This window comes from Semicossyphus pulcher, unplaced genomic scaffold (genome assembly GCF_022749685.1).
Source record: "Semicossyphus pulcher isolate SPU_LCO1_2020_fin unplaced genomic scaffold, fSemPul1.0.p SCAF_2, whole genome shotgun sequence".
Lineage (NCBI taxonomy): Eukaryota > Metazoa > Chordata > Actinopteri > Labriformes > Labridae > Semicossyphus > Semicossyphus pulcher.
The window spans coordinates 16938017-16965891 of record NW_027211693.1 but is presented as its reverse complement, the minus strand read 5'-3'; the positions used below and the strand labels follow the sequence as shown (position 1 = coordinate 16965891).

General features: G+C 43.5%; 1 protein-coding gene across 4 annotated transcripts in view; it reads right to left on the bottom strand.

Annotated features, from left to right (window-relative positions):
- dlg3 (discs, large homolog 3 (Drosophila)) overlaps positions 1 to 19624 on the bottom strand; it is a 68203-nt gene extending 48579 nt beyond the window's left edge. For 2 of the 4 annotated variants that reach the window (XM_069669979.1, XM_069669980.1), the window contains exon 1: positions 18753 to 19624. In XM_069669979.1, the coding sequence (XP_069526080.1) occupies positions 18753 to 19121 (369 nt within the window). In that variant the 5' untranslated portion in view covers positions 19122 to 19624. The remainder of the gene's footprint in view (positions 1 to 18752) is intronic. The other 2 variants (XM_069669981.1, XM_069669982.1) reach the window with 1 other exon arrangement.
- Between the last annotated feature and the right edge of the window lie 8251 nt (positions 19625 to 27875).

Below are 27875 nucleotides of genomic sequence, written 5' to 3'. Positions count from 1 at the left end.
CTGGAAACGGAGGACGCATTTGTTGGCGGCATCTGAACGAGCCATCGAATTGGGACGGCCTTTGATGCGCCGCTGTGACGGCCTTCAAATACGGCCTTTGAAGGCTGCAGCCCCTGGATTGGGACACAGCTATAATTTCATGACTCATCCTACAGTTGGGGGCGTATACTTCTTTTGCGTCCAATTAAAAGCTTTTTCCAATGTGTATGTCCCTCCCCCATGACGCACAGGACTTAAAAGCTAGCTAGCAGTTATGGATTGTCCCTCCTTAGCTTCAAGCTTTCAAAGGAGACACATAATATAAAGAATAAAATACCAGTATGTTTAAAGGTTTATTAGAGGGGGGTTTGCCTCTCCAAACAGAGCACCACGGGGTAAATGTGCCATATACTGAGAAGATCAGTTATTTTAAGTCTCCCATTTCGCCGCTATCTCACTGGGCAAGCAAGCAGCGAGTCCGCTACTTCTCTAGTCTGATAAATAAACAACTGCAGTCAGTCACCACCCCAAAACGAATCTCCTCCGTGGGAAACACGAAGTTAAACTAGCTCATTCAAGAGCTCATGGATCAGCCACAGACACAGACTGTTTAGCTTTGTTAACTTGCCAACCCCTCGCTCCTCTGCAGCACCACCCTCTCATCCAAATTTGGTGACTTCAGGCTCCAGTAAACCAACATGGCGGCAGCCATATTTCGGCTTTATTTACACAGTCGAGAAACCAAAGCTTGACGTCACGGTGGCTACGTGCATTATTTATATAGTGTACGGTTTCAACAAATAAGATGTTAACGCCAAAGAGCCGCAGAGGTGCTGGTAGGTGGATTTTGTTCATCTAAAGAGCTAGCTGTTTCTTACTGTCTTCAGTCTTTATGCTGACCCGCTGCTTTCATATTCACTGGAAAAGACATGTAAGTGCCTTCTAACTCTATGCTAGAGAGCAAATGAGTGTATTTCCCTGAGAATTGTCAAACCATTCTTTTAAAAGGATGTTAAGCTGCCTCCGTCTGCCCCCATTAGTCCTAACTGTCTCCTTACATCCCAACTTATTGGCTACAGGAATCAGAAGAGTACCACACTGCATCTAAAAAGGAATCCACATAAAAATTAACAATCCGAAACTATTCACGACTAGAAGACACACCTGATGGTGCACAATGCTCTGTATGTTCTCCGTGAGAGCTCTCTGCTCTGATTCCCTTCTGTCGCCTTCCTTTTTTTTTCCTCATTTCCTTGCTGAGCACCCAGGAACACAATCTTCTGAGCTGCAATTAGACCCTTGCTATTTTAGACGTATTCCTTTCTTTTAATTGGGAACATTGGACTGTGATTCTGCTGCATGAACCCAGCGATGCTGCAAACACTCTCCCCCTAAGGCCACATGAACCTAAAACCCGTCTGAAAAATGAGAGCAAATTTTACCCACATTTAATTTAATGGTTTGTCTGATTCTATAAAGGCGACTATTGTGTTTCGGATAACAACAGAGCTGGTTCACAAATCAAAGTCATGAGACGGCGATAAAAACCACAGACAGAAAAAACAGAGTACTCAGAGCTGCACTGTAAAAACACTCCAGTGAAAATAACAAGGCTAACTTTGACCCAAAGCTCAATGAAACCATCGGTCCTCAGCTCCCCGGGGGCTCAGCCGGTCTCTAACACAGCAGCAGAGATCCTCCTGTCATGGCTGAGGTTTCGTGCTGTTCTATAAGCTCCACTCGGGAACGCCCACATATTCACATGTCTCCATTCACTACCCGAGCCTGAGTTTTGGCTCACAATAAGTGTAGGTGTTGAAAGTGATAAAGAATTACAGTAAGTAGGACAACGGGCGAGGCAACAGAAACAAGAGCTCTAGTTTCCCTGTGATAGTTACGAATACATGAGCACATTTATCCATATGCTGATGGATTTAGCGCCAAACAGCAGAGGGAAAAAAACAGGGCATTGTTTGAAACGTTTGTAGCACTTTGGTGATTGCCAAATCAATCTGCCTCCTGTCGAGGGGCCAGATTTGCCCTTCTTCTCTGCCCACCTCGGGTAGTGCTCAGGCACGACACAGCGTCCCCGAAAGAACGCGTCTCAGCAGAGATGAGAGCGGCCGTCTGATTGGACGACACAGGCGCTGATCGGAAAACACTCAAAGCTTTAAGGCTGGAGCGTTTTCAACAGAGGTTCCTGTGATGAAGCAGAGTGTACCAGCTGGCTGTCCAAACACAGGAAACCTGCTCTGGTGGACAGGATGTACGGACTAGTGTTAAAGTACAATATTTAGTCATTAGTGAGGAAAAATAATGATACCCACTTATAAATTATTTTTCTATTTTTTCTATTATATTTCTGGTTTCTTTTAGGTTTTTTAGTATTTTTTTTCACCTTTTTTTTCAAGATTACCTGATTCATAGTAAAAATAATCAACATATAAATCCATAACTGAAAAAAAGTAGAGCTGCAACTTAGATATTTTCTAATCAATTAATTGTTGGTCTATTAAAATTAATATCCAATTTCTCTGAAGCCGAGTTTGTTCTTTTTGCGCGGCCAAAAGTAAAAAACACAAACATATTCTGTTGACTATCATGGAGGACCACGAAAGCCAGCTCATATTCACATTGAGAAGCTGTCAACAGTGAATATTTGTCATTTGGTTAAAACATCAATCAATCCACTGCTCATTATCAAACTGACTTTGCTTTCTGTCGAGGAATCTTGTAGTCCGCTAATCTTTTCTCATTAAGTAACATTTGAGTCCTAGTGGTCTGTAACTACGGAAGCCCTTAGCGGACATGCATCCATACATTTTATTTACTCAGTTTTCCCGTGATAGTGCTTCTGGTTGTTTTCTGGAGATCTTGACTTATTTTTCCCGTCATCTCAGGAAAACAAAGCTGGTTTTCCCATTATAACGGGATAATTATCCAATAATCTAGAAAACAGAACAACAGGCTGGTCACTGTCAGATTACAGACCACCACATGCCATGCTGCCAATGCCCACACTCAGAGCCATCAAATGGGGGGTGTGAGGCCCTGTGCGAGCTTGATGTTCCCGTCCTGTTGTGGTTGCGGCCCAGTAGGCTTCCTAGCCACACTGCCAGTGTGGGTGGTGCTAACAATAGTTGTCGATATGTTCGCATTTTCACACCTGCTCTAAAAAAAAAATGCAGGATGTGAAGCCAGGGTTGCCAGGTCGGCCATTTTCCCGCTGAATTTGACTACTTTTGAAGTGTTGCTGCGGCCCCTGTGTGAGGCCCTTTAGAGGCCCTGTGCGTTTGCACCGTTCGCACAACCCATGCGACGGTCCTGCCCACACTAATGAGGTAAGTTAAGCCTATGTCTATGTTCCTTTTGTGCCTTTGCAACTCTGGGGATAGGAGTTCTGATCGTTACAGTGGTGCAGCGCTGTTATCTCGAGAACGTTGTTAAATCTATGATGCATGTCCGCTAAGGGCTTCTGTATGTAACCAAACAGAAATAACTATATCCTTTTAGTGAATTTGAAATGTAAAACATTAAACCGTCCTTCACTGTTAATATTCTTTTAAACTCAGCTAAAGGGAATTATGTGAATAAACTTGTCTGATTTATTTATTAGCGCAGCTCCTTGACGATGAAATCAACAAGCTTTTAAACATTGTGATGAGGTCAACAAACTACATCATGGCAGGAAATGGACTTTCATTTTTAAGGAGGATTTGTCTGCACTGAAACCGCTTCATCAGGGAACATGACCATGCACTGTCTTCACATTTTAATGCATAATCAATTGATGCTAAGACAAGGAGTGTCTGTATAGAAAACACTGTAATGTGCAAAAAGACAAAAATATGATGTTATATTCATAGAAACATCACATGTCTGCGCTTTGGAGGCCTCAGAATTACCTTTGATTCTTTTTTAAACCTAAACCTCGCTTCAGTAAGAATAGAAGGCCTAGTTTCTTCATACCCTTAAGATCTTCCTCAAACACAAAGACTAAATTGTCTTGAATTCTTGGTTCACAGACTGATGTTGCATCACTCCTCACATCCAGACCCCCTCCATCCTTCCTCTCTCTCTCCCTCTCTCTGCCCTCCCCTCCTGCATCCCTCCCTCCCTGAGATATTCTAGTGAGCATATGCAGGGCTTGGATTTGGCTGATTACATAATTGGAAATTTTAATGGTGAATATTAATCCACAATGGCCCATATTGGGTTTTATAAGCAGGCTGATCAGGATCTGCGGCCTCTCAGAGAGCAGTGGCGGTCTGCGGACAATGTAGCGCTCTTTATGTTACACAAGTGGCATGGCTGACACAGCAGAGCACAGCTAACGGGCTCACCACACAGCTACAGCACATTTATGGGCTGCATTTTTAAGCATTTTTCTACATATAAACAGATGAATTGTTCCTTGACTTGTGCTCGTGTGTCAGTGCGGCAGTCAAAAGAAGGGCCGGGGGAAATCCAGAAGGCTTTGGCCGCCTGCGTATCAACATTGCAGTCTGTGGGTAATTAGCTAGCTGAGCAAAGCTACTGTGCAGCTCTGACTGAGCCTGCACCATGGCAACACACAGGGCTGCGTCTGAGCACATGCTCCTATCTGCCCTCCTCCTCTCCTTTTTATTCCTCTTCCTTACTGGCTTCTACACCTCTCATCTCTTTGTACGCCACACCTCTCATTTGTTCACCTCTCCCACCCCCCCACCCCCTTCCCGTCGCTCCCTCTCTGCCCGTCTCTTCTCCTAATCCCCTCCCCCCCCCTGCCTCCCCGCCTCTCTTGCATCATCACAGCCCAAACTGACAGCTGAAAAGACACTCGCTGGTTCACGTTCAGGGAGGGCTCGGCGTTGCTGCTTTTCCTCGACATTCTGAAGACAGGATTGAGGATTTGATGACATTTTGTATCGATATGACGCGTTTACAACCCTGTCCGTTAAATTGTGCATTCATATTTTTAGGATTTATTAAATACATATACATATTTTTAGGAAACATTAGCTGGATTCAAGTGTTTTTAATAAATTGTGTGTATAAGCTGTCCACTGCAGTCGTCACAAAATACTGTATACCTTTAAGGTGCTCTTATTCGCTGTCACACCAAGAGATAGATGAGCAGATGGACACCACTGTCATGTCTGTAAACTACATATAAAGCTCAATGCACGAAGATTAACTAGCTTAAAGACTGCAAACAGGGTTAACAGATTAAACAAGATTATCACACTGTATATGACAGTTAGGTTGTGAGCTTTAGAAGTGCTGTTCGGCAGATTTTTTACTTCTAGGAAGAGCCAGGCTAGCTGTTTCCTCCTGCTTCCAGTCTTTATGCTAAGCTAAGCTAACTGCAGAAGAATTAATATAGCCTACGCCAATCCGGGGAATTACCGGACGTTGCCAAGCCGCCGTCGCTGCGGTGGCGTCTCCCAACGTTGTACAGGACATCGGGAAGAAGCTGTGGAGTTAATCAGCTGCTCTGACAGACAGACGAACTTAAGCTTCGGAAAAAAGCACACGATACAGCAGTCCACGAGTCCACAGAGATTCACTGTAATATTGTAATTATTATTATATTATTATCAGTCAATTATTATTACAGTCATTTTGGCCCTCTCTGAGTGACCTGTAGATTGCATGTTGTTGTTCATCGCCAGGTGATTAATGAAATGATTGTACATAACGTTCCTCTACTAGCTAGCTGCATGTAATCATCACAGACCAGTTGAATTAGCAAATAAATAGAAAATATGCGCTTAAAGAATACCTATAAAAACGTATCTTCAACTAGCTGTTAACTGATTATGCAAACTAGTAGAATAATGTTATATAATATATACATCTAAATGTCACACATTACCTTTAAAATGAACATTAAAGTGGTGAGTTTAGAAACCCTGACCACTTTATGAAGGTTAGAATAAGATGTTTAACCATAATGACTATTTTCCTACGCTTAGTTGCCTCAACTTTACAATAAGTGCCAGTCAAGCTGCAAATTTCGGTTTTCAGAGACTCAACGTGAATCCACGACATCCTTCTGATGATATTTGTACAATATAACAAATAGAGGCGAAACCGAGTTTCTGCATGAGAGAAAATATTGCGACTGAAAGTAAAACAGAAAGTAAGTTTGCCAAGTTGCTGTATCGATGCGCATGCTTCTCCACAGATGTATCGTCTGTATCACAAAGACAGTTTTCTTTTATCTGCACATTAACATTACCGATCTCGCACCAGCCATCCAGCCCTGCTACACCTTAAAGAGCAGTCTGGATTCAAAGGCATCTTGCAGCTTTAAAAGCATTCATAAGAAAGCTACTCCTCCCCCGTATGAAGCAGACATGACACCAGCATTTCATAATAATGTGTCCTGATTTATTTCCGGCTGCTAAATGTAAAGCAAATCAAAATGCAAATGTCTGCTTTGTTCTTTCCTCACATGTCCCAGCTTACGGGACGTCGGGCTTCAAGGCAGCTCTATCTGTCAGTACTGTATCGCAGCAGCGGACCTTTTGAACCGCTGTTTATGATAACACAAAATAATCCTGTTTTAAGTGTAGAAAAGCTTACAGCATCGGAGCCAGGATCAAAGTTTGTTTAATTAACATATATTTCACAGCGGTGGGAGAGAAGTGGGTTAGATAGAGAATAAAGGAATATAGGTTTGTGTAATATGGAGTAAATATAGTGCAGCATCAGTGGGAATCAGGACAAACTTACTGTTTGAGGACACATAGACATTTTTCTCTTGGGTATTAAACAGATTGTATAGAGTGATATTCTAACAAGCTTGTTGAGGATTACTTTATAGTAACTCAGCCATCATATAACACTGTATACTACGTCTGGTGGTTGAGCACTCCTTAGTTTCACTGCCTATATGCAAAAGTTATTATCAAAGCCAACACATAAAGTAGATACAACTAAATATAAGGATAATAAAACCAGCGAGATCAGACAGGCCACTCGAGCTGATTTCACACTGACATGCGTCACTCTCCACAATCACCTGACAAACACTTCCTCTCAATTTGGTGGTCTATTTAATCTGCAAGACTTCCGGCCTCTCCCTCTGGTCTGCCCTGCACCAGTACTGCGCTCATACTTTCCTCATACATCCACCTGTGGGCTCCAAACTGGGGGTTAAGATACTACCTCATCGCTCCTCAAATTTCTGCATGTAAAATAAATCAGAGAGGAGTGATGAGGTCAGAGCCTAGACGCCAAACACAAGCTCTGTTCTGCTGCTGCAATAAACGTTTCAAAGTATCACAACGCGAGTTGTCTGAGTGAAATGAACTTATTATCAATATACAAAAGAACAAGTGATGGTTGCCAACTGAAGGTTGGACCACCGCCTGCTAACCATGAGCTATACGCTGACACAAATACCACTAAAATCCAGCATGTTATCTGTACAGACAATGTTTAAGTGTCTGTACAAACAGTCTGTATACATGCGAGCAGGAAATGCTCAGGTAATAGCTATAATAGAATGTTGTGTTCCTTTAAAGGCTGCACGAGCATCTCAAAAACCCCCACAAAACTCAGTTTGTGTAAAGCTGATGGGAAAGTTTTATGAAACATTTACAGTAAATATTTCCCCGAGCAAGAAATTAGCATCTTAAAAGCTAATAGGCTAATAGTGTGTAACCCCCAAGTATGTCCTGCTGGTGATTTTGGGAATTACTGTCCCACAGAGAAGCAAAGCCCCTCCCCTTCAGCTGGACCACCATGACACATTATTAGGGGAACAATATGTTCAGTATCAAAGGGGATCAAACAATTGACAACCATAGAAGAGGAGGGACTTAGCTTCTCTGTTTAGAGGCTGTGTGTTTATTTGATTGGCAGGTACCTCAGCCTATCACACTCAAACCTCTGGTAGCATGGCAGCAAACAATAAACCCAAACTCCAGCCATAAATACATTCAACCAGAAAGCTATAGGTGACATTATAGACATGCACACACTATGTCTGTAATCAAGTAGGAAGAATCTGGATTTGGCTTGTATTAGGAAGGGTTGCATTTAAATTAGCACACATGCACACACAGAGGGAAACAATAAGTAATAAATCCATAAAAGTAACTTCAAGGCAGCGATGTCGTCAATAGTGTAATAAAGTTTGATATCAAGCTGGGTTAGCTGCTACTGTAGCCAAGCTGAGGCCATGCTCTCTCTCTCTCTCTCTCTCTCTCCGTCTCTTTGATTGAGATGTGTGCCTGTTTTTCCAAACTCAGTACGCAGATGGAGTTAATGTTCAATAATAGAAAATAATGACCGATACTAAGCAGGGGGACATGTTCTAAGGATCGTATGCAGGTCTGCGCACATACAATAGACATATGTCTGGAAAATGTAAGCTGTCCTCTCGTCTTGTTCGCGCAGCGTGGGGGAAGACAGGAAGTCCATGGGAGACAACATATGCTGCAACAATATACTGCAGGTCTATACTGTTCACATACCAACATGGTGCATATGTAAGATGCGCTTTAGAGCTGCTAGAGGAGGACGAAGGCGTTTGTTTGTTCTATAAACTGAGAGTACAATTTTGAAAGATTATGTAAAAATGGTTTCTTTAAAATGTGATATGTGTTAATCTGACACTACTGCAATGAGGTATCGCATATTAGTAATCTGTTAACAGCCTGAGTGCCCCTGATTTTATCGGCAACAAAAATCATCAAGGTAATCTTCAGCTAAATTTGGGATCTCTAAACTTTAAATTTATGTCATTTATGGACTTTTTTCACAACCTTGAATTCTGTTTGTAGTTTTGCTAGTTTATTCATATCGGTATAAATAACACAAGTTGAGCATGACCCCACAGATATGTATAGAATCCACAGAGTATTGGATCGTTGTGGGATTATTTTACACTGCAAACTCTCCTGTATGTCAAGCAAACAGCCCCCATATGTTGTGTTATGTAAACTGATTGTGTTCAAACTTTCAATATAGTTTATATCAGACTCATATTGTAAAAACACAACGAAAGGTTGAGCTACATATTTAATCATGTAGATAAATGTCAGATGAGCGATTATAACTGCTTGGTTGGTATTACATCAGATTTTGGCAAGCGTTCAAAATCTCCTTTATATAAATAAAATGATCTTTACTTATAATATGCATTTAATCAGAGATCCTACTGCTGTATTAGGACATTACATTCTGAGCAGACTCAGCCAGCTTTAAACAATGAGCAAGTGTAGCTGTAGTGTTCCTGTTGAAACCTGCCTGTGCATCACATATTAAAGTGCTCTGATCACACTGAAGCTCGGGTCTGTTTGCTGCTGCAGCATCCTCTCTCAGTTCTGCTCTACACCCAAAAAATGAAGCCTTTGATTCGTACTATGCATGAAAAAGGAAAGAGCGGAGGAGGAGAAGGGCAGTGGAAGACAGGAGGGGGATGATAGAAATGAAGAAAACTGAAAAACAGCACGCACACACACACACACACACACATAAAATGAGAGGCCAGACCAAATGGCTGAAGGGCTGCTTGGATAATGCATTAGACAGAGATGGCACTCGGAGCAGCTACACATGGTAAGAAATGCACTGCTGCGCCAAATGTCCTCCGCATACACACACACACACGCACACACACAAAACACACAAACAAACATGTTCCCAGAAAATGAAAGAAGGAGCAACACATATTCTGTTTTCTGTGTGACAATTTATCAGAGAAATATTAAAGCTGGCATCAAAAAATGAATACTTTTTGGATACGTACAGAAATGTATCTGAAACCTGTGGTCCGTTTTTAAGTCACGTCAGCTTATTCTACAAAAATAGTTGAATTCGATAGTAATTCGGCAGTTCCACACGTGATCGTCTTCATGTAAAGCTCTTGTGTGGCGACTACTAAAGCACAGGTGTTCCAAAAAACATTGAAAGCAGCTCTGTTCTATTATGTGTTGTGGCAGTGTGTCAGTGAGCATAAACTATACATGGATCCAGAAACAGAAGGTGCTAAACTTAATACAGCCATCATTAAATGTATTTGTTAAACTTGCTCACATGTCCAAATGTCTTCGTTGATAAGGCCTGTGCGTGTTCTCCAATAAGAAGAACTTAACTGTGGCTTTTGAAAGAGGGTGGGGATTTGGAGGGTCCTCTTCACATGCGTGTGCTTACATGAATGCAACAGCCGGTGTGTAAAATATAATGTGAATTTGTTTCAATTGGAACAGAGAATATTGAGCCTGGGACATCAAAGAAACGATTCACTGTCACAATTTTTTGGGGGTCTCCACCAAGAAACTATAAAATGACAATGCAAGTTTGCATTATGTAAGACGCTCAATAGAAAGTCAACGTCATAAAAAAGTGCTGTACTATTAGCTAATTATTTATTTCTGGAACATTGATATATGGTGTAATATAAATTTACAGCGGCACCAAAATGTATGGCATGTAGAGCTCCCTCTAAGCTTCTAAAATAAGGCTTTCTGTAGAGCTCATGTATCTTTCGGGGGAGCTAACCCCACCTGGCCTATCCAGTCGCCTTATTCACACAGCCACTATTTCCTCTGATGTCACAATCAGGGTGAAAGCTCGAATGCTCTTTTAATACTGCTCTGTTCCAGGTTAAAAGGTGTCCAGGTGTTACGCAGCTAACATTAGCATTCGACCAGTTACTGGCTCACATTACTCTTAGCTAGCTAACAATATGGTTAGCTAGGAATGTATGCCTTTCCTATTGCATCGTGTCACAATACCAAATGGTTGGCTAATGTTCGCTAGCAGGGTAATGACTACTAATGTTTACCACCTGCTAGCTAACATTATGTCACCGCCAGAAGACGATGGACGCTGTGTGAATATGGAGAATATACAGTATGTTTACTATAAGTTAGCTAGCTATGTAGCATGCGTTGCGGCTGTGCTATCCAATGATATGTCATATAGATAGCCATTCATTTATGTTAATTTGCTCTGAAAACATTCTCAGCTCCCAAAAAGGAAGTACTAAAACACAGAGGACAGATGAAATGATTCGTCCTCTGACAGCTCTAATTGTAAATTCAGCATCATGTTAATTTGCACAGCACTGACTCACATTAACACATTATCACACCACTGCTCTGACTTTCTCTTCTCTAATACTTCAATCATTTCTACTCATAACCACATTCTAGCAAGCGACACTAAGTCACTGCGAATTAAACTCAACGCTTCCTGCAGATGTTTCAAATTAAAAGCCCACCTTGAATGAGATGGATTTTGCCCTTTGAGCTACAGGAAGCCTCTTACTGTGAAACGACTGAGCAGGAAGTGCTGAGTTTGATTGGAAGGGATTTAGAAACGAAATGAATAAAAACAGTATTTGTGTTGGAGAAGAAGGCGGGAATGACTTGACTTCATCGCTGTACTGGTGGAATTGGCGCTGTGGAAATGTACATAGTGCTATAATGAGTTTGAGTTTCTTCAAGAGCAAACAAGAAGATTAGAAATCAGGAAAGCTGATTAAATTTGATTAAATATATTTATAAAACAGGGGATAATTATTAATATAGATTAACAAATATTAACAAACTAATCATTCTGCCATATAATCATTGATTCAACTACTCAGCACCCAATCTTTAGTATTTTACTCATTTTTTAAGCCGTCAGCTCCTGTTTCTTTGGTACTGCAACTACTACCTTGTTGTAAAGTGTTACCAAAATAACAGCTGATATGATGGTTGAATAAAAGCAATAAAAGCACAAGCGCTGTTGAAAGCACCCACACACCCCCACAAAAATGAAGAGGAGTCAGAAGGCTTAGGGACTAGCTCTTCTCTGATATTGATTGGATATACACAGATTCCACGGCAGCATGTGGGTGCTGGAGCTGGTGTACCTTGCTCGCACATTCTTGTTCAAACGAGTCCAACGGAGCAGGAAGAAAAAGCTTTTATATCTGCACACACAGCCTATCACGCTCTGACGTCTGATTCTTTTAATTGACAGCAACAGTGGTTTAGCATTTTGCGCTGCCGTCTCGTTCCATCAAAGGCCCCCGTGTCCCTCGCTCCTCTCTCTCTCTCTCTCTCTAACGGGAAATCTGACGCTTCCATCGCTGAATCAGGAGTCCACTCTGCCCCGCGCAGCGCAGTCACATTTCTAGGCCAGTCGCTCCTGTGATCAGCAAAAACCTCTAAATAAAACAAAGCAGGCAAGCAAACAAACAAACAGCATTCCCCTCCCTTCTCTTTTCTCCTCTCCTCCTCCCCTGGCAGCCAGCGAGAGCCAGAGAGGGGAGCAGAGAGCTGATACGGGGCTGAGCTCTGGCAGGGCCTCTGACAATGACCATATGGATCACAGGGGCACAGCGGCCTCGGCTTCCAGCAGGACACACACCTTCACACACACGGTCTGCAGCTTCAGGCAACTGCACCTGTAACTGTACCAAAAGCCTGTACGCAAATATACATCACATCGCTAAAGTGCAGTGACGAAGAAACCACTTTATCAAATCTGCAACACTTTCCTTTAAATCCTGCATTTCACAGATGACCCCGTGTTGGAAAATAAAAGCAGATTCATTCTGTGAGCGAAAAAGGTAAAGAACAACAGAGCTGCTGAGTGGAGGCTGTGTAGGAGGAGGTGGGCTTCAGCACAGCTCAGGTCCTGGGTCACAGCTACAGCAGCTTCCATCACAGATCAAACTCTTCAGCTCCCATATAATGGTGCCTCATTGTCAAAGTCTCCGCTGCGTTATTACGTCATCGTCTGACCGGCCTTTACTCAGCCGCTCCGTCCCTGCGTCTGTTACAGCGACTAAAAAGCAAACTTTTGTCAAAGTGGACATAAATATTGCAGCGCACCTTGTCTCCCGTGTTTCATAGTGCATTTCCCATGAATCACCGCCTCCTCTTTACCCACATATTTTCATGGGAGAGGAACACTTAGTTTTGGGGTAAAGGTCTGTGTCGGGCGTGTGTGCGCTTATACTTCTACTATGCGTGGGCGTGTGTGTGTGTGTGTATGCGTGTGGGAGAGAGCACAAGCGCAGTACGAGAGAGATGATGTAAGAGTTTACAAGCCGACAACCAGAACCAAATTATGTTTTATGCATGTGTATGAGCTGTTGTATGTGTTGCGTTTGAGTCATTTGCAAATACCAAACATGTATTTTGCATTTACATTCTTTTTCTGTCACATATTCATCGAAACATTTTTCATTTCAAACGTGTTTTTTTTTTGGCTTTTGCCTTTTATTTCAGAGGACAGCTGGAGACAGGAAGTGTGGGGAGAGGAGAGTGGGGGATGCACCAAATGATCGGCAGACCAGGAGTCGAACCTGCGATCAATGCGTCGAGGACTGTGACCTCCGTACATGGGGCGTCCGCTCTACCAGTAGAGCCAAACCAGCAGCCCATTTATGGAAACATTTTGAGCTCAGCCTGACGGGAATTTTCTCCTTTTCCTATAGTAACAAATTAGCAAGCTAAGGTGACATGTTGAATGGCAGACGCCTGAGTTGCTGCTATGTAAAGTCCTTACCCGGTTGTGGCACCACAGTGAAGTTTCGTGCAACAAACTGTGGATTTGGAATTTGCTAATTTATATAACAGAGCAGCCATTTTGACTCTATTTTTAGCCACACAGTATTGGCTGATATTATGAACTCCTTGTACAAGGCCTTCAACATGCTTGTAAATTGAAAATTACTGAGACACGACACTGCGCTGGATCTCACCGCCTGCGTCTAATCTTTCCAGGAAATGCAGGTCACACAAGACGAAAGGTTTAGAACTCATTTCTTACTAAAATCCACTTACTCTGACGACTGCAGCTGTTCTACACTCTGACCGGAGTTCATAAAACTCCAGTAGAGCCGCTCACGTTATTACCATCAGGGCTCACTGCGGTTAAATATTTGATATCGCTGCGCACAGTTTGAAAGAACACTTACAAGAAATGGTGAAAATCAATCATAATGTCCTGCAGCAGGATTAAGCACAAAGGCGTTGAAGATTTTCAGCTTAAGATACACCTGTTGGTAGAAGTTTGGATGAGGCGAACATCTTCTAGTACAACCTAAGTCACAATTAGCATCATTTGGTCTAAAGAATTAATTTTAGTCTTGTAATATGTGTGCAGTTACACATGGATCACATGGACTTACACCTCGCTGGGCGTTAAAGCAGATATTTTGTAAGTTTGTGGCTCCAAATAAGCGAGGCTGTAGCAAAAACGCACAAAAAAAGCTATTCAAATTAGGAGCACAAAGTCATAATACACTGTAAAGGCCGGTGAGACGATGACGTAAGAACGCAGCAGAGACTTTGACAATGAGGCACCATTATGGGAGCTGAAGAGTTTGATGCAGCTGTGACCCAAGACCTGAGCTGTGCTGAAGCCCACCTCCTCCTACACAGCCTCCACTCAGCAGCTCTGTTGATCTTTACCTTTTTCGCTCACAGAATGAATCTGCTTTATTTTCCAACATGGAGCCAATAAATGTGATATAACAATACACATACACACGTGCACAAAAACCTGTCAACTAAATGTGAAGCCAGATTTCTGTCAGAAACAGAGCCATGTCATGAACATGCAAAGAGCCAAAACTGTCGCATCCAACAGCACTAAGTATCACTGCTCCAATAAAGAGTCACACAAATGTACCAAGTGCACAGAAATGTGGGGTGAAGAGGCCCAGCAGCTATCAAATACCTGGAATATTGGCCTGATCTGCCAGGCGACATCAGCAGTCACATCATGACACTTCTGGCAGGACAGAAATGTGAGCAAACGGGAGCCGACGAAGGAGAGCGACAGACTGTAATGTGAAGGTAACCGAACAAAAGTTGTGACTCCAATAATAAGAGAAAAGTCGCAACAAATCACTGCTTTGACGATGGCCTCGTGTCTTGAGGTCAAGGTCGCCTGGCTTTACGAGGACGCCTCCTTCTATAAATGATTCGATTCAGGGAGGATGAAGGAATCTGACTGGTTAAGATCACCCTCTTAGCCAACTCTCCTGTACGCCTTAACATTTTCTCCATCCTTATTTCTCATATGAATGAAGCTCTCACCTGTAGAAGTAAGGTTGAGAGGTTTCCTTCGTGATACTGATACAGAGACTTGGGTATTGGCCGATACCGAGCGCCCCTCTGATCCTATACGTTAAAAAATATACACAATATTGGAGGAAAAACACTAACTGGCGCCATTTGCTAGCTCTCACTAACACTACACTCTACGCTAGCACAACCTCTTTTTTATCGTCACATGATAATTCACCTTAAAACCAGCTGATTTTGGGGCACCGGTTTTGCTCAATGGGTAGGGCAGGCGCCCCCATACACAGGGGCAACAGTCCACAAAGCAGCGGCTGCAGGTTTGACTCCCGACCTCGGCCCCTTGCTGGATGTCATTCCCTTCTCTCTTCTCTTCATCTGGCCGATCAATAAAGGCAAAAATGGTCAAAAAGTCATCTTAAAATCTAAAAAAACAGCTGATTTTTTGGGGCCAATTGGATATGTTACCTAATTGATGCATTGACTGAATACTCGCAGATACCTGATACCACATTTTAGGTATTTATTGAACTCTTTCTCAACCTCTATTACAACATTACTCACCATACTGTAAATGGGCGACCCAAAGTTGGGGATTTGACACAGGACACTTTGTCCAATTGTTCCACCATTATGTACCACACTGGACTCTATGTATTGACAGAAACTTGACCTGCAGGTGTAATGAAAAAAAACATCTTGGCGTCATCTAACACAGAATTTGGTGTACGTATGGATATGCTGAGTGCACTATAATGCAGGTCAAGTATTTCATGCAGCTCAAAGATAAACCTCTCGTGATCTGATGAGAATGTTCCCGGTTTTAGACGGAGCCTTTAAAGATCACAGCGGGGGATCGAGCTCAAGACATTTGGACATGGAGCACATGTAAATCCCATCCTTTAATACTCTCACGGCAAATCAAATCCGACAAATAAATCGGACAGTTGTACAAACCAATGACACCGCTAAATCAATGTGACTGTCACAGACACACACACACGCGTACAGAAACACTTCTGATGAAGGCCTGAAGGCTTTTAAGTCGTAATTACCTATGGGAGAGCTCTACATGGAGCGCACGCCATGCCTGTGCATGCATTTAAAACACTACAGAGGCCTGCTATAAACAATGGGTCTGGCAGAGCATTTTGGGGCCAAATCTTGATGCTAATAAATAAAGTAAAATCCAATTAATATTTAAAGCTAATCATAGCCACAGAGCTGGAGAACACACAAAGACAGCTTGGAGCCCGCGGGGAGAAGAGGGAGCTTTCTGACTGAGGCTCCCTGCAGACCGAGGTCTCTACTTTTCTCAGATTTAAATTCAAAAGCTCTTGTTTTAAAGAATGTTCTTATAATCCCGACTCCAGTCATCCGCAATTATCCGAGCAAGCTCCCGACAAAAGGCGGCACAATCGTTCGGTAAATAGATGACAGGGGAGAAAAAAAATTAATATGGCATCATTATGTGTAATGATTCCCTCACACATGCATGAAGTGTTCATGGCACACACACGCAGAGGCCGTTTAAAAATGTCAATGATGCAGCTATAAACAGCTGGCTCGGATAATTCTGAATGACTGTGCAAGGTTACTGCTTTTCATCGTGCTAGCATCCAAAAACACGAGTTGTTATGAGAGCTATAAGATAATAGACGTGTGTGTGTGTGTGTGTGTGTGGTTGGGCGTGTGTGATAACTGCCCTGCTCTCCGGCTGTGTATAGGTAGTGGGGGGAGGGGAAGTGTTCCCAACCCAAGGATGAGCAACGATGACTGAGGAGAGCGTCGTAATCCATGCTATGGTACGCTACGGACCGCTCATAGGAAGAGGAGCACATACTGGCCGTTCACATGCCTGTGTTAGGAGATGGAGGGACAGATGCTTGTCCACGGTGTCAGGGCCTCGCTTGCTTTCTCTCTCTGACAGCACCACCAACTGCCTCCTCTTACATAACCCCCTCCCCCTCTCCAGGCCCTCTGCCTGTCTTTATTGGCTTATTTCTCTCTTTTTCAACCTTAGCATTTTCACCCCACTGACTGCTGCCTTTTCTCCCCCCAAATCATCCACCGCTGATTCATCCTTTGTAAATTATGCTCATTTTATTCCAGTGTACATACTGGGGGAGTGAAGCCATGAATGCCAGGTTGGATTTTTTCTCTACAGAGTTTGCATGATACCGCAAGGAAGCAAGGATGCTTCAAAAGAAAGGGACCAGATAGGATGCTACAAAATGATTTGCTCCTATATGGCGACATAAGACCCTTACGTGAATCCCAATGCAGCCCAAACCGTCAAGCAGATTCTGTTTAATGCAAGTAAATGATTGAATATCAATGCTGGGAATGAGCAGTAGAAATTAGGGGGTAATACTGATGGAGAGTCAAATCTCCATGTAAGCAATAAATGCTTACATAATCACAGCTGCTGTGAGCTTCCAAATGTGTGAAACATGAAACAAGCCTGATTGGTCTGCACGCAGCTGATAAGAAAAACGGCTTGCAAAAGACTTTAATGCAACCAAGAGGAAAGTGTCAATCTCTGTTTGCCTCCTCAGAGCTTAAAGCTCTCCCCAGCTGTAGTAATCTGCTAATATCAGCCAGGTTGCGACTCATATGTGGGCTCCGCTCAGGGGGATTTCTTCCCCTCTGCCACTGAAATTCCAGCCTCCATTTTACCCCCGTGCTTCTTCCCTCACCTTCCTCCTTCCTGTTGCCTCACACTTCTCGCTCAAAAAAAACGCAATCAGACGCAAACGCAGGAGCCACAAACAACGCAGCGGCTTCGCTCGCCCGCAAATACGAGACTACATAGACACATACTCATGCACAGCGAGAAACCATTCCTTGAATCTCATGCTCGCCAAGCTACCCTTCCCCCACCCGAGCTCACTCTCGTGCTCACATACATGCACCTTGCTTAATTAAAGACTCGGCTTGTGAAGCCGTTCTGACCTTTTATCAACTGTAATTTACAAATACATGTAAATAAAGAGAGATAGTAGGGACAAAATGGAGCTTATGTGAGGAGGTAGTTTCATTTACACTGAGCTGCATGTATGACAGGCAGCGTTCGGACACAGATTACTGCTGATTCTCTTTTTTATCCGACAACACATTCATTATATTTTCATTCTTCTGGGTAAAAATTCTTTATGAAAAAAAGAAAGGCCAGAAGAAGAATGGAGCTGACATCACAGATCGATTTCATCATCTCTTCCTCCACGCTAATGAGACACAATCCTACAGTTGATCTCTGAGGGATGTATTATCTTTACTAATGACTTCTTTTAGTGTTGAAGAAACTGTCTCAGAGATCACTTTAAATAACTGTAACTCGTAAACCTCAGTGCTGCTTCAATGAATGAAAATGCACCATTTTCTGGCCTGTGGTCGCTGCATCAGCGTAAGCCTTTGACGACATACACTAGGTGTGTTAAATCTATAAGCATTAGTCATCTGCATCAAACCCAAACATGAAGCTCATGTCCATGTGTGTGCAGAGAGACTAGATCAGTCCTGTTCTGTTCTCCTCACTCTGCGTCCAATAGAGGAACCACAGTCAACAGACGGGGAACAGGAGGGCTGGAGATGAATACTAAATATGAATTCTCCTCCAAAAACTGAAGCTTGAGCTGATACATGATGGAGTCTGTTTTACTACAGCCCATCTGATCCCACCCCCACCCCCTGCCAGGCCCCACAGAGGCCTGAGCTATCTAACAGAGTGAAAAGATGAGTTACCTGGTCGTACCACTCCCGGTTGGTACAGGTGCACTCGGGCCACCATCCTGCCTGTCCGCTGGAGTTGTTGCCGTTTACTTTGGGGCCACCCTTGGATTGGCCCTTTGGGTTGGGGCCCCCAGGGCCCCCACCAGACATAATCTTCCCCTTACTTCTCCCCAAAGTGCCACTTCCTCCTCCTCCCATGCTTCCACCTCCCCCTGAGGCTGGAGGGGGTAAGGTCTGGCCTCCCCCGTACCCAGGTGGGTATCCATAGGGCTCGGCCTGCCAGTCTCCTCCGTACGACGGGGCGTCCATCCTACGCAGGGCAGCCATGCGGGTCACTTCGTAACATTCTGGGCACTTGCAGCAGTGGTGGTGTTTGTGCATGCTGGCTGTGCTGGCTGGGCTGACGCTGAGCTGAGCGGCGTGGCACTCTGTCTCTGCTGCCTCCTCAGATCTCACACAGCACGCTGTGATCGGCTCACAGAGCGCTAATGCCGACGGAAATAACACTAATCACAGGAATTTCTACAGATTTTCCCTTTTTTGTCAAATCCCGACAGTCTCCGCTTTTTATTCCTCTCGGGTGTAGAAAAAAAAACGATCGAGAGGGGACGGGAAGCAGCAACAGGAAAACAAAAATACAAAATGGGCACGTAGTCTTTGTCCTCTTGACGTAGAAGATCAAAGGAAATATTGAAAATATTGTATACTACCACAGAATCAGAGACCAGCCCCGATGATAGAAATTTCCTCTTGCTTCTCTTGGTTCACAGTGATACGCATATAAATTCATAGATAGATATATAGATTCTTTTGTTTATATATCATATATATTTACACACACAAATACATATAAAAATATTAATATAAACAGACGAGCACAAATACAGATATGTACAGGAATAAATGTATATATATAAATATCTATATGCGTGTGTACAAATATATATATAGATATATAAACAATATGTATAAATAAATGATATCCGCAGATGAAAATCTTCCTCTGTTAATTCTTGGTATCTTCCGGTTCTGTGAAAAGCTCTCGTTTTTTTCCTCCTGCGTTGAAAATCGTCTTCTTTCTCTCTCTGTCTCTTTTTCTCAGCCTGCAGAGAGGAGCTGAGCACAGGATCGCCTCTCAGCCAGCTTGCCCTAGATGTGGATTATTCAGAGGGATGCGAGCGAGCAAGAGGGAGATGGAGAGCGAGAGAGAGAGAGAGAGAGAGAGAGAGAGAGAGAGAGAGAGAGAGAGAGAGGCAGGGAGGGTGGGGGGAGATACGTAGCAGCATCCCTCTAGCACCTCAGCCCTGACAGCCACAGCCAATCAACTGGCAGCGCTGCCATCAGCAGCAGCAGCACCAACAGGACTGAGCGCTTCACTAGCTGCTCTTAAAGGGGCCGCAGCACCTAAAACCACACTGCTGCTTGCCTCGGGTGAAAAGGTACTGCTACACAAATCATGGCACGATGATAACACTGTGTTTGACTGTTTTCTCGACAATAAGGTCAGGAAGTCACAGCCTGCGTTCTGCGTCTTCAGTCCCTCAACCCGGATCCACTAATTATGAGTCTAATCTACGTTTTTCATCAGACCACTGCAGCCAAAATCCAACCTACAGTGAGCAAGCCCTGGTCACTGGTCACCTCCACGGTCAGCTCTAGTTCAGCTGCAGACTTTCTCGTGCTAACGATTGCCAACCTCGGGCTCTGTGTCACAGCACACGTGTGTAAATAATCTCCCAATGGAAGCAGGTGCAGCGCATGAAAATCCCTTTTCTCCTGGGTGTCACTCAACCCTGCCTCTCAACGCTGGATGTCTTTGCATCACAGTGCATTACTTTACATCTCCATCCCTCTGCCTTTTCCTTTTTTAGCTTTTACGAGCGGCTAAGCAGCACTGCAGTTGAGTTATTTCATTAAGTCCTTCCCCATGTGCAGGATTGGGTCAAAAATAAGCCAAGAAAACTGTACTCCAGGAGCCTTTTTTTAGAAGCACAGAGGAAATATTTCATGTTCACAATGATGACATCAACACATGTGTACGAAACCAACGAGATTACACGCTTGGGCTTTCGAGTGGGTGGAGGAAGAGATAGAGAGTGAGGATGTGTGAGAGGAGAAAGGAGAGAAGCAGAGACTATATGGCTTTCATGTATCCGTGGCAGTTATATTGTCAGTAATGCGATAGGACTGCCTGTGAAACATTTTGCATGCTTATGAATTTGTGGGTTGATCACAGCTCGATATGAAACATCCTGACAGCGAGGGCGAAGGTTTGCTTTTTTTTACAGAACTAAGAGGGAACGTTACAGTGTTGCCATTAAAGCCCTGCATATATGCATTATTAATGAAATGTGACGGGGAACAGAGCTGGGTGTGTCTGCACGGGGGAGAGAGTGTGTGTTTGTACAGTCTGCATGTTACAGTGCTCGTACACGACTGTAAGTGCCGTCTCCGTGTTTGGACTAACGTGTACGGCATAATGCCATTACATTACATCTATATCTTTCTGTTTAAACGAGCAGGATTGGAGGCTGCATTGTGTTGCAGGAGCCACACACAGCAGCCTCAGACACACATGCAATAGCAGCTTTCTTCATTATAGTGATATCCTTTCACTGTAACCGTCAGAGATCTGCCAACAAAGAGCAGAAAGAGGAGAAACTTGGGCATTTTTAAACATACACTAGAAACCACTGAATGCCTCAAGTTACATTGTTGGATGCAGCCACAAACCCCGGCTGAAGCCAATCAGAGCGTCGAGGAGGGGCTTCCAGGCAGCGTCTTGAAAGGACGATGTAAGCATATCGATCACAGCACACATGACCGAGCACATGTTGCCAACCATCCTTCCCTAGCCTCGCTCTGTCTCTCTCATAAACTGTCCACATCGCATTTAGCTCTCTGTGCAGTCAGAGGGTTTGAAGAAAAAAAACACCCAAACTGTACGGCACACAGAAAGAGAGGCAAGCAGGACGCACGGTATAGAAGCAGGGGGAACAATGTATGTGATGACAGATATGCCATATGTAGGGGTGGGCTTGTTTGCTTACACTCACATCTGTTACATGTACTGCGCATGTAGACATATTTAGTACCTCCAGGCGAAAGAAACCTTTCCCTTTAAATATTACATAATACAAATATATAAAAAAAATTTGGTAGGTCTTTTTTGAGCCAATCAATCGCTGGTTTTCTGTATCAGGAGGAGAGCAGGACGAGGAATCCAGGAAGTTAATGTGCACTAATCAAATTAGAGCCATTACAGAGGACAGGAGAGGTCTTGAAGGTTAATGTAGTGTTGGTGTACACGCTTTGTGAGTCATTGTATCGTTTTTCCACGTGATTTTGTGCAGATATAATCTTTAGTTTTTGTTTGAATCATGACTTCCTCTGTTCCTTTCAGAGTGAATATTTGAGTGGGGTGCTTATGATGTAAAAATCCAGCCAATCACAGGCTCGTACAGGCGACATAAAACCAGCATTAGGACTATATACTGTGATCAAATACAACAGCCTAATGTAGATTATGTTAAATATCCGTCGGTAGCCGATACTTTGGTTGGACTCCATCACACGATTATTTTCAAGGTAGTCGTTTTCAGTGTCCTTGTATTAGATTACATGATATTGTGGAATTTAATCAGCAGTTTATTACGTTATATAGCTGTCACCTTTATAGGATTATTGTCAGCATCTGTGACAAAGTGCCAAGCAGAAAAAGCAATATTCAGTTACTGGTACTTCTGTAGTGGCTGGACATTAATACCAGAGAGGGTAAAATGTGAAACCCGTCGTAGACGTTGAACAATGTTTGAGTTCAGCGACAAAACCGGACGTAAAAATGTGGACAAAGATGCTCCAGTCTCAAAGAAGAGAGGAACAACTTTGGTAATAATTACTGTAACTACTTACAAACACTGAAACAACACTGCACAGCGGGATTGATTGAACTGTTAGCTTATAATTACACTCTGACTCCTTCCAAATTTAATAACTAGTGCTAAATACAATAAGAACAGCTTCGTGTTAGTGGACCCAGTGGAATAGCAATTCAATATGAACAACTTACACACATCCGTGCACAAATATATGTGTGTATCTGTACATGCATGAGTGAGTGTATGTGTGTGCAGTCCTTGATAAATGCTGCACCCAATTAAACAGCCTGCACTGGAAAGATGCGAATCAACGGCATCAGGTGATTTATCTTGCGAAATGAAAGCGCTGACCTCTGACCTCCCGTCGACAAATGAAAGAGAAGGACCTGTGATTTATGGCATAAACGGGGGAATCATCCTGTGCTTTTGAATAGAGATGCTTCTCCGCATCCCACCTTGCAGCTCCCCCCCCCCAACACTCAGCATCAGCCTGCACAGCCCTGATTACATAAACCCACCTGGACACAGTATAACAAACACACACACACACACACACACACACACATGCCATCGTAATGAGCATCACAACCCCCCAACCACTGCACAGACCATGTATTGAGCTTTTCAGTCATTTCTAGGCATTTCTCCGAGAAGCTGTGTGACTGCTCCTTGGTCACCTGACCGGATGCAGCACCATATAAGGACAGTCGGTAGTGAGGCAGTCTTAAAGAGGCAGCCCCGTATCAACACGCACTGAGCTGCTCTACTGTAGCCTTAACTAACTGCAAGAGGGGGTGAGGAAGCAAGTCTTATAAGTCTCTCTCAGGCATCGTTACATCTGAGCAGAATCAACTTGTTTCATCCACAAACAGCACACAGTGAAAGGGATAAATCCCAGCGTATATAGGAGAATCTTTACAGCGAATGCCTCCGCTGCTCAATGAATCATAGCTTTTGTGATGTGTGAATATGCACGAGGGGGGGAGGAATGTGCACGCAGAAGGGAGAGAGACCACAGGAAAGAAAGGCAGTAAGGCCGAGATACTCATCAGCGTTTCACTAAAAGCCAATGTAACATGCCGAGGAGCCTCCACGATGCTCTCTCAGCGATGCAGATGCAGATGCAGAAAACAAAGGCTACACGGCTAAGACTCCTATTAATAGGCCTCAGTGGCAGAGAACAGCTGCTCCACCACACACACCAAACGCAGCACCACTAACTGATGGAATAATGAGAGAGAGGAGCTACACATGGAGGGAAATGGAAGAAGGAATACAAGATGGCAGGGGTTGTGCACAAGGAAGAGAGTTTGGATTTTGTAAATGCATTAAAAAAAGACAGAAGAGGAATGAATAAGTGGTGTGAAATCATGTGTGTAAGAGGTTAAAAAACGAGCAGGGAGGTGAAAGCAGTTGACAGATATGATGAAGGTGATGTTCAGGTCCACAACAGACGCCATAGCTGAGCAGAAAGAAGCTAAGGTGCCCTGTGTGTGGGCAGAAACGCGATGACTAGAGGGGGCATTACTGAAGCATGGTGCTGAACAGAAGGGGGAGTAAAAATAGAGACAAGAAAATAGAGACAAAAAACAACAAAATGCTTATGAGTCCACGAGTGCATTGGAATGCAAAATGAACCCTGTGTAATTACCCATTCACCTTGCCACAGAGAGCAATGCATGTGGAAGCAGTGTGTGTGTGTGTGTGTGTTTGTGTGTGTGCTGAGTGAGCATCATCACGACGAGCTCGCTGCGTGTTCGGTGTAAAAGCACATATGACAGAGAGACAGAGAGAGAGAGAGAGAGAGAGAGAGAGAGAGAGAGAGAGAAGGAAAAAAAAACACAACAACAAAGACGCAAATTAAAAGAGGGACGAAAAAAAGACAGGATGACAAACAGAGAGGCGAGGAGAGAGATAGATAGAGAGTAAAAGAGAGTCGGAGCAGTCTGCAGGGATGCAGGCGGGGGAGGAATGTGGTTTCCATGGCAACCCGAGGAAGGCTGAGCTCTGGGTGTCCGTTCCAGCTCTGCACTGCACCGGCCCTCGCCTCTCAGCCGCCTCGCTTTCTCTCTCTCTCTCTACAGCCTCCCCCACTATATCTTCCTCCTTACAGCCCCCTCTCACTCCCTCTCACTCCCTCCCAACCATTACATGCGCCTCCTCAGCTTCCTCCTCAGCTTCCTCCTCAGCTTCCTCACCTCCCTCCTTCATGTGATAGAGGGAGTCAAACACACACACACACACACACACACACACACCAGAGTCAACCTGTACTGTCACTGTATTCTCCTGCAGACATGATCATACGAGCACATTGGATCAGTGCGCTCACAGCCAGCATCCTCCTCTCTTTGCCCCCCCTCAAAGCCTCACGCCTTCAGCCCCCTTCATTGCACTAGTTCTGGGCTCAGCTGAAAAGCCAACGCCTGCGGCCACAGTGCTGCCATGTGCCACTGGCCGTGTTGTAATGGGGAAGGCATGTGAACACAAGGCCTTTAAATCATACTGAGAAACACGGCAAGCCTATAAGACATGTCTCTGTCATGAAATAGGACGACTGTTGATCAGCGTCCTGAAAGACAATGTTCGACATTTTGGGAATTACACTTTCTTACTTTCTTGCTAAGAGTTGGATGAGAAGATTGATACCACTCTCATTCCTCTGAGCTAAAAATAAAGCTAGAGCCACCTAGTGGTTAGCTTAGCTTAGCATAAAGACAGGAAACAAGGAGACACAACTATCCAATAGTAATAAAATCAGGGAGGCAGCACCTCTAAAGCTCACTAATCAACATATTGTACTTTGTTTAATTAACACGATGCACTTGTTACTCTATGCATCCAAATAACAGCCAAGCTGCAGGTTACATCTCCACGTCTTTATTGTATGTGGTGAAAACAGTATTTGATTTTATTCTCTGTAAAATTAGTTATCATTTTATTGACATGTATGATGCAGCTCTTACACGTGCAACTAGGATAACATAGTGATCATTTATGCCATCTGCATTGCAGACAACTGACTATAAGCTCCTCCCTCTATGTGTTTTCTGATGTCACATTAACCTTGACCACCAAAGTACATCAGTTCATCTTTTGGTCAGGGGCTGCACGGTGGTGCAGTGGTTAGCGCTGTTGCCTCACAGTTCAGACATAGTGGGCCTCTCTGTGTGGAGCCTGTGTGGTCTCCCCGTGCATGCGTGGGTTCCTTCCGGGTACTCCCACAGTCCAAAGACATGCTCGTTAGGTTCACTGGTGACTCTAAGATTACCTGTAGGTGTGAATGTGAGCTTGAATGGTTGTCTGCCTGTATGTATCAGCCCTGTGATTGACTGCCGATCAGTCCAGGGTGTACCCCGCCCCTCGCCCAATGACAGCTAGGACATAGCTTCAGCCCCAGCCCTGCCTTATTCAAAGATATTCCCTCAAGACATACCTGAGATAATGTGTTAATGAGAATTTAACCGAAGGACAAACAACCCAAAAACATAACGATATGAAATATCACATAACCCCTCATAAAGTACACATCTTACTGCTTTTTATGTACAGATCACAGGACAAAATGTAGCATGATTATAGCTGAGGTTATATGGATCCTGTTAGCTTTGGCTAGAGCTCCGTGTGTTCACAGTCTTTATGCTAAGCTAAGCTAACTGGAGGCTAGATCTAGCTTTGTATTTAATGGTGCAGTATGAGAGTGGTGTTGATCATCTTGTCTAACTCTCGGCACAGGGCAAATACGGCGTATTTCCCAAAACCTTGAATTAGTCCTTTAAATCTGTGATTTAAGCACAAAGCGACAGTGAGAGCCTCGACATGTTAAAAAGCAGAAACTGATATGTAGGATGAGTGTTTGGAGGGTGCAGATGTAGAGAGTGATGACAAAACATTTATGAAAAAGCTGTGTCATATTATTACTGCCCAAGTATGATTAAAGGCCTAAATGGTATTAATCATTATGATTTGTATGAGAATAATAGATGCAAATTATACTTGTAGGTGTTGAAATGTGAAAATACATGAAGAATGCGTCATCACATCATCAGGACCATTAGTTCTGCTAAGAGCAGCTGCCCTTTATAACGCCTGCATACAACGCTTAATGAAAAGATGAGTTCAGGTGACCCGACTGCTTTACGTACATTTGGCACGTCGACGTGGGAGCGAATCACCAAGCCGGAAACTCGCTCCACTTTGTGAGGGCTCCTCCTGCTGGTCACTCGCACCAGGGACACACCCTCCTCCTCCTCCTCCTCTTCCTCCTGGTCCTGTGGGACACAAACAGATCAATTATTCAGAGAAGAGTGAATTAAATCTTATTAATAAACCCACAAGCCATGGTCAGGACATGCTTGTCGATACCAAACATAACTATGATCCAATTAAACAAATCTCACATCTGCAGAGTCAAATCTTAAAAAACAGGTTAAAGGGGACGTATCATGCTTATTTTTTACTGCTCTTCATTACCATTCAGGGAGTCTACTACAGTAGTTTTGTACGATTCACAGTTAAAAAAAAAGTCTGTATTTATCTTCATAGCCCTTCATGCAGCCCCTCAGTTTTTTCCGTCTGAAAAAAGCCGTTTTAACTTCTGTCTGTTTCAGCCAGCTTTCCAGAAGCCTTTGAGCAGTGCTTCCTCTTCTTGTTGGTTCCAAAAGAAAAACCATCTGTACACATTCAAGCCTGAATCAGATCCAAAACATGAGAGAACAGGAACATCTGCAGCAGCAAAGACTACAGTAGTGCAGTCTTTGCTTGGTAAATACTATCATTACCTGCTTATTGTGTGATAAGACAATGGATGTAGTCTTTCAAGTCCCTCTTCATAGGTGTTCATGTGGGAAAGGTTCTTATCAAATGCTGTCCAAAAACATTACTGAGGCAACATGTAGTTAGGAAGTTTTTCCTTGCCACTGTTGCCAAGGGATTGTTCATAATGGATTAAGTTGGTCAACTGTAAATAATATAACAAAGAGTAAGGTCGAGATCTGCTCCACGTGTTAAGTGTTAAAGAGATAACTTTTGTTATGATTTGCCACTATATAAATTAAATGCCTCGTACAGCTCAAGTAGACTGTTCTGCCTGTACATGTAAAAACATGCATCAACATTATCGTAGTTTTACGGGGTTCTGGCTTTGAATCACTAATCTCAGCTAATTATCAGTGAGGTGATTTAGCATCTTTCCTGAAATGTTAAACTATTCCTTTCATGTGGTTTAAGTGTTGTTAACAATATGTACCTTTTTAGC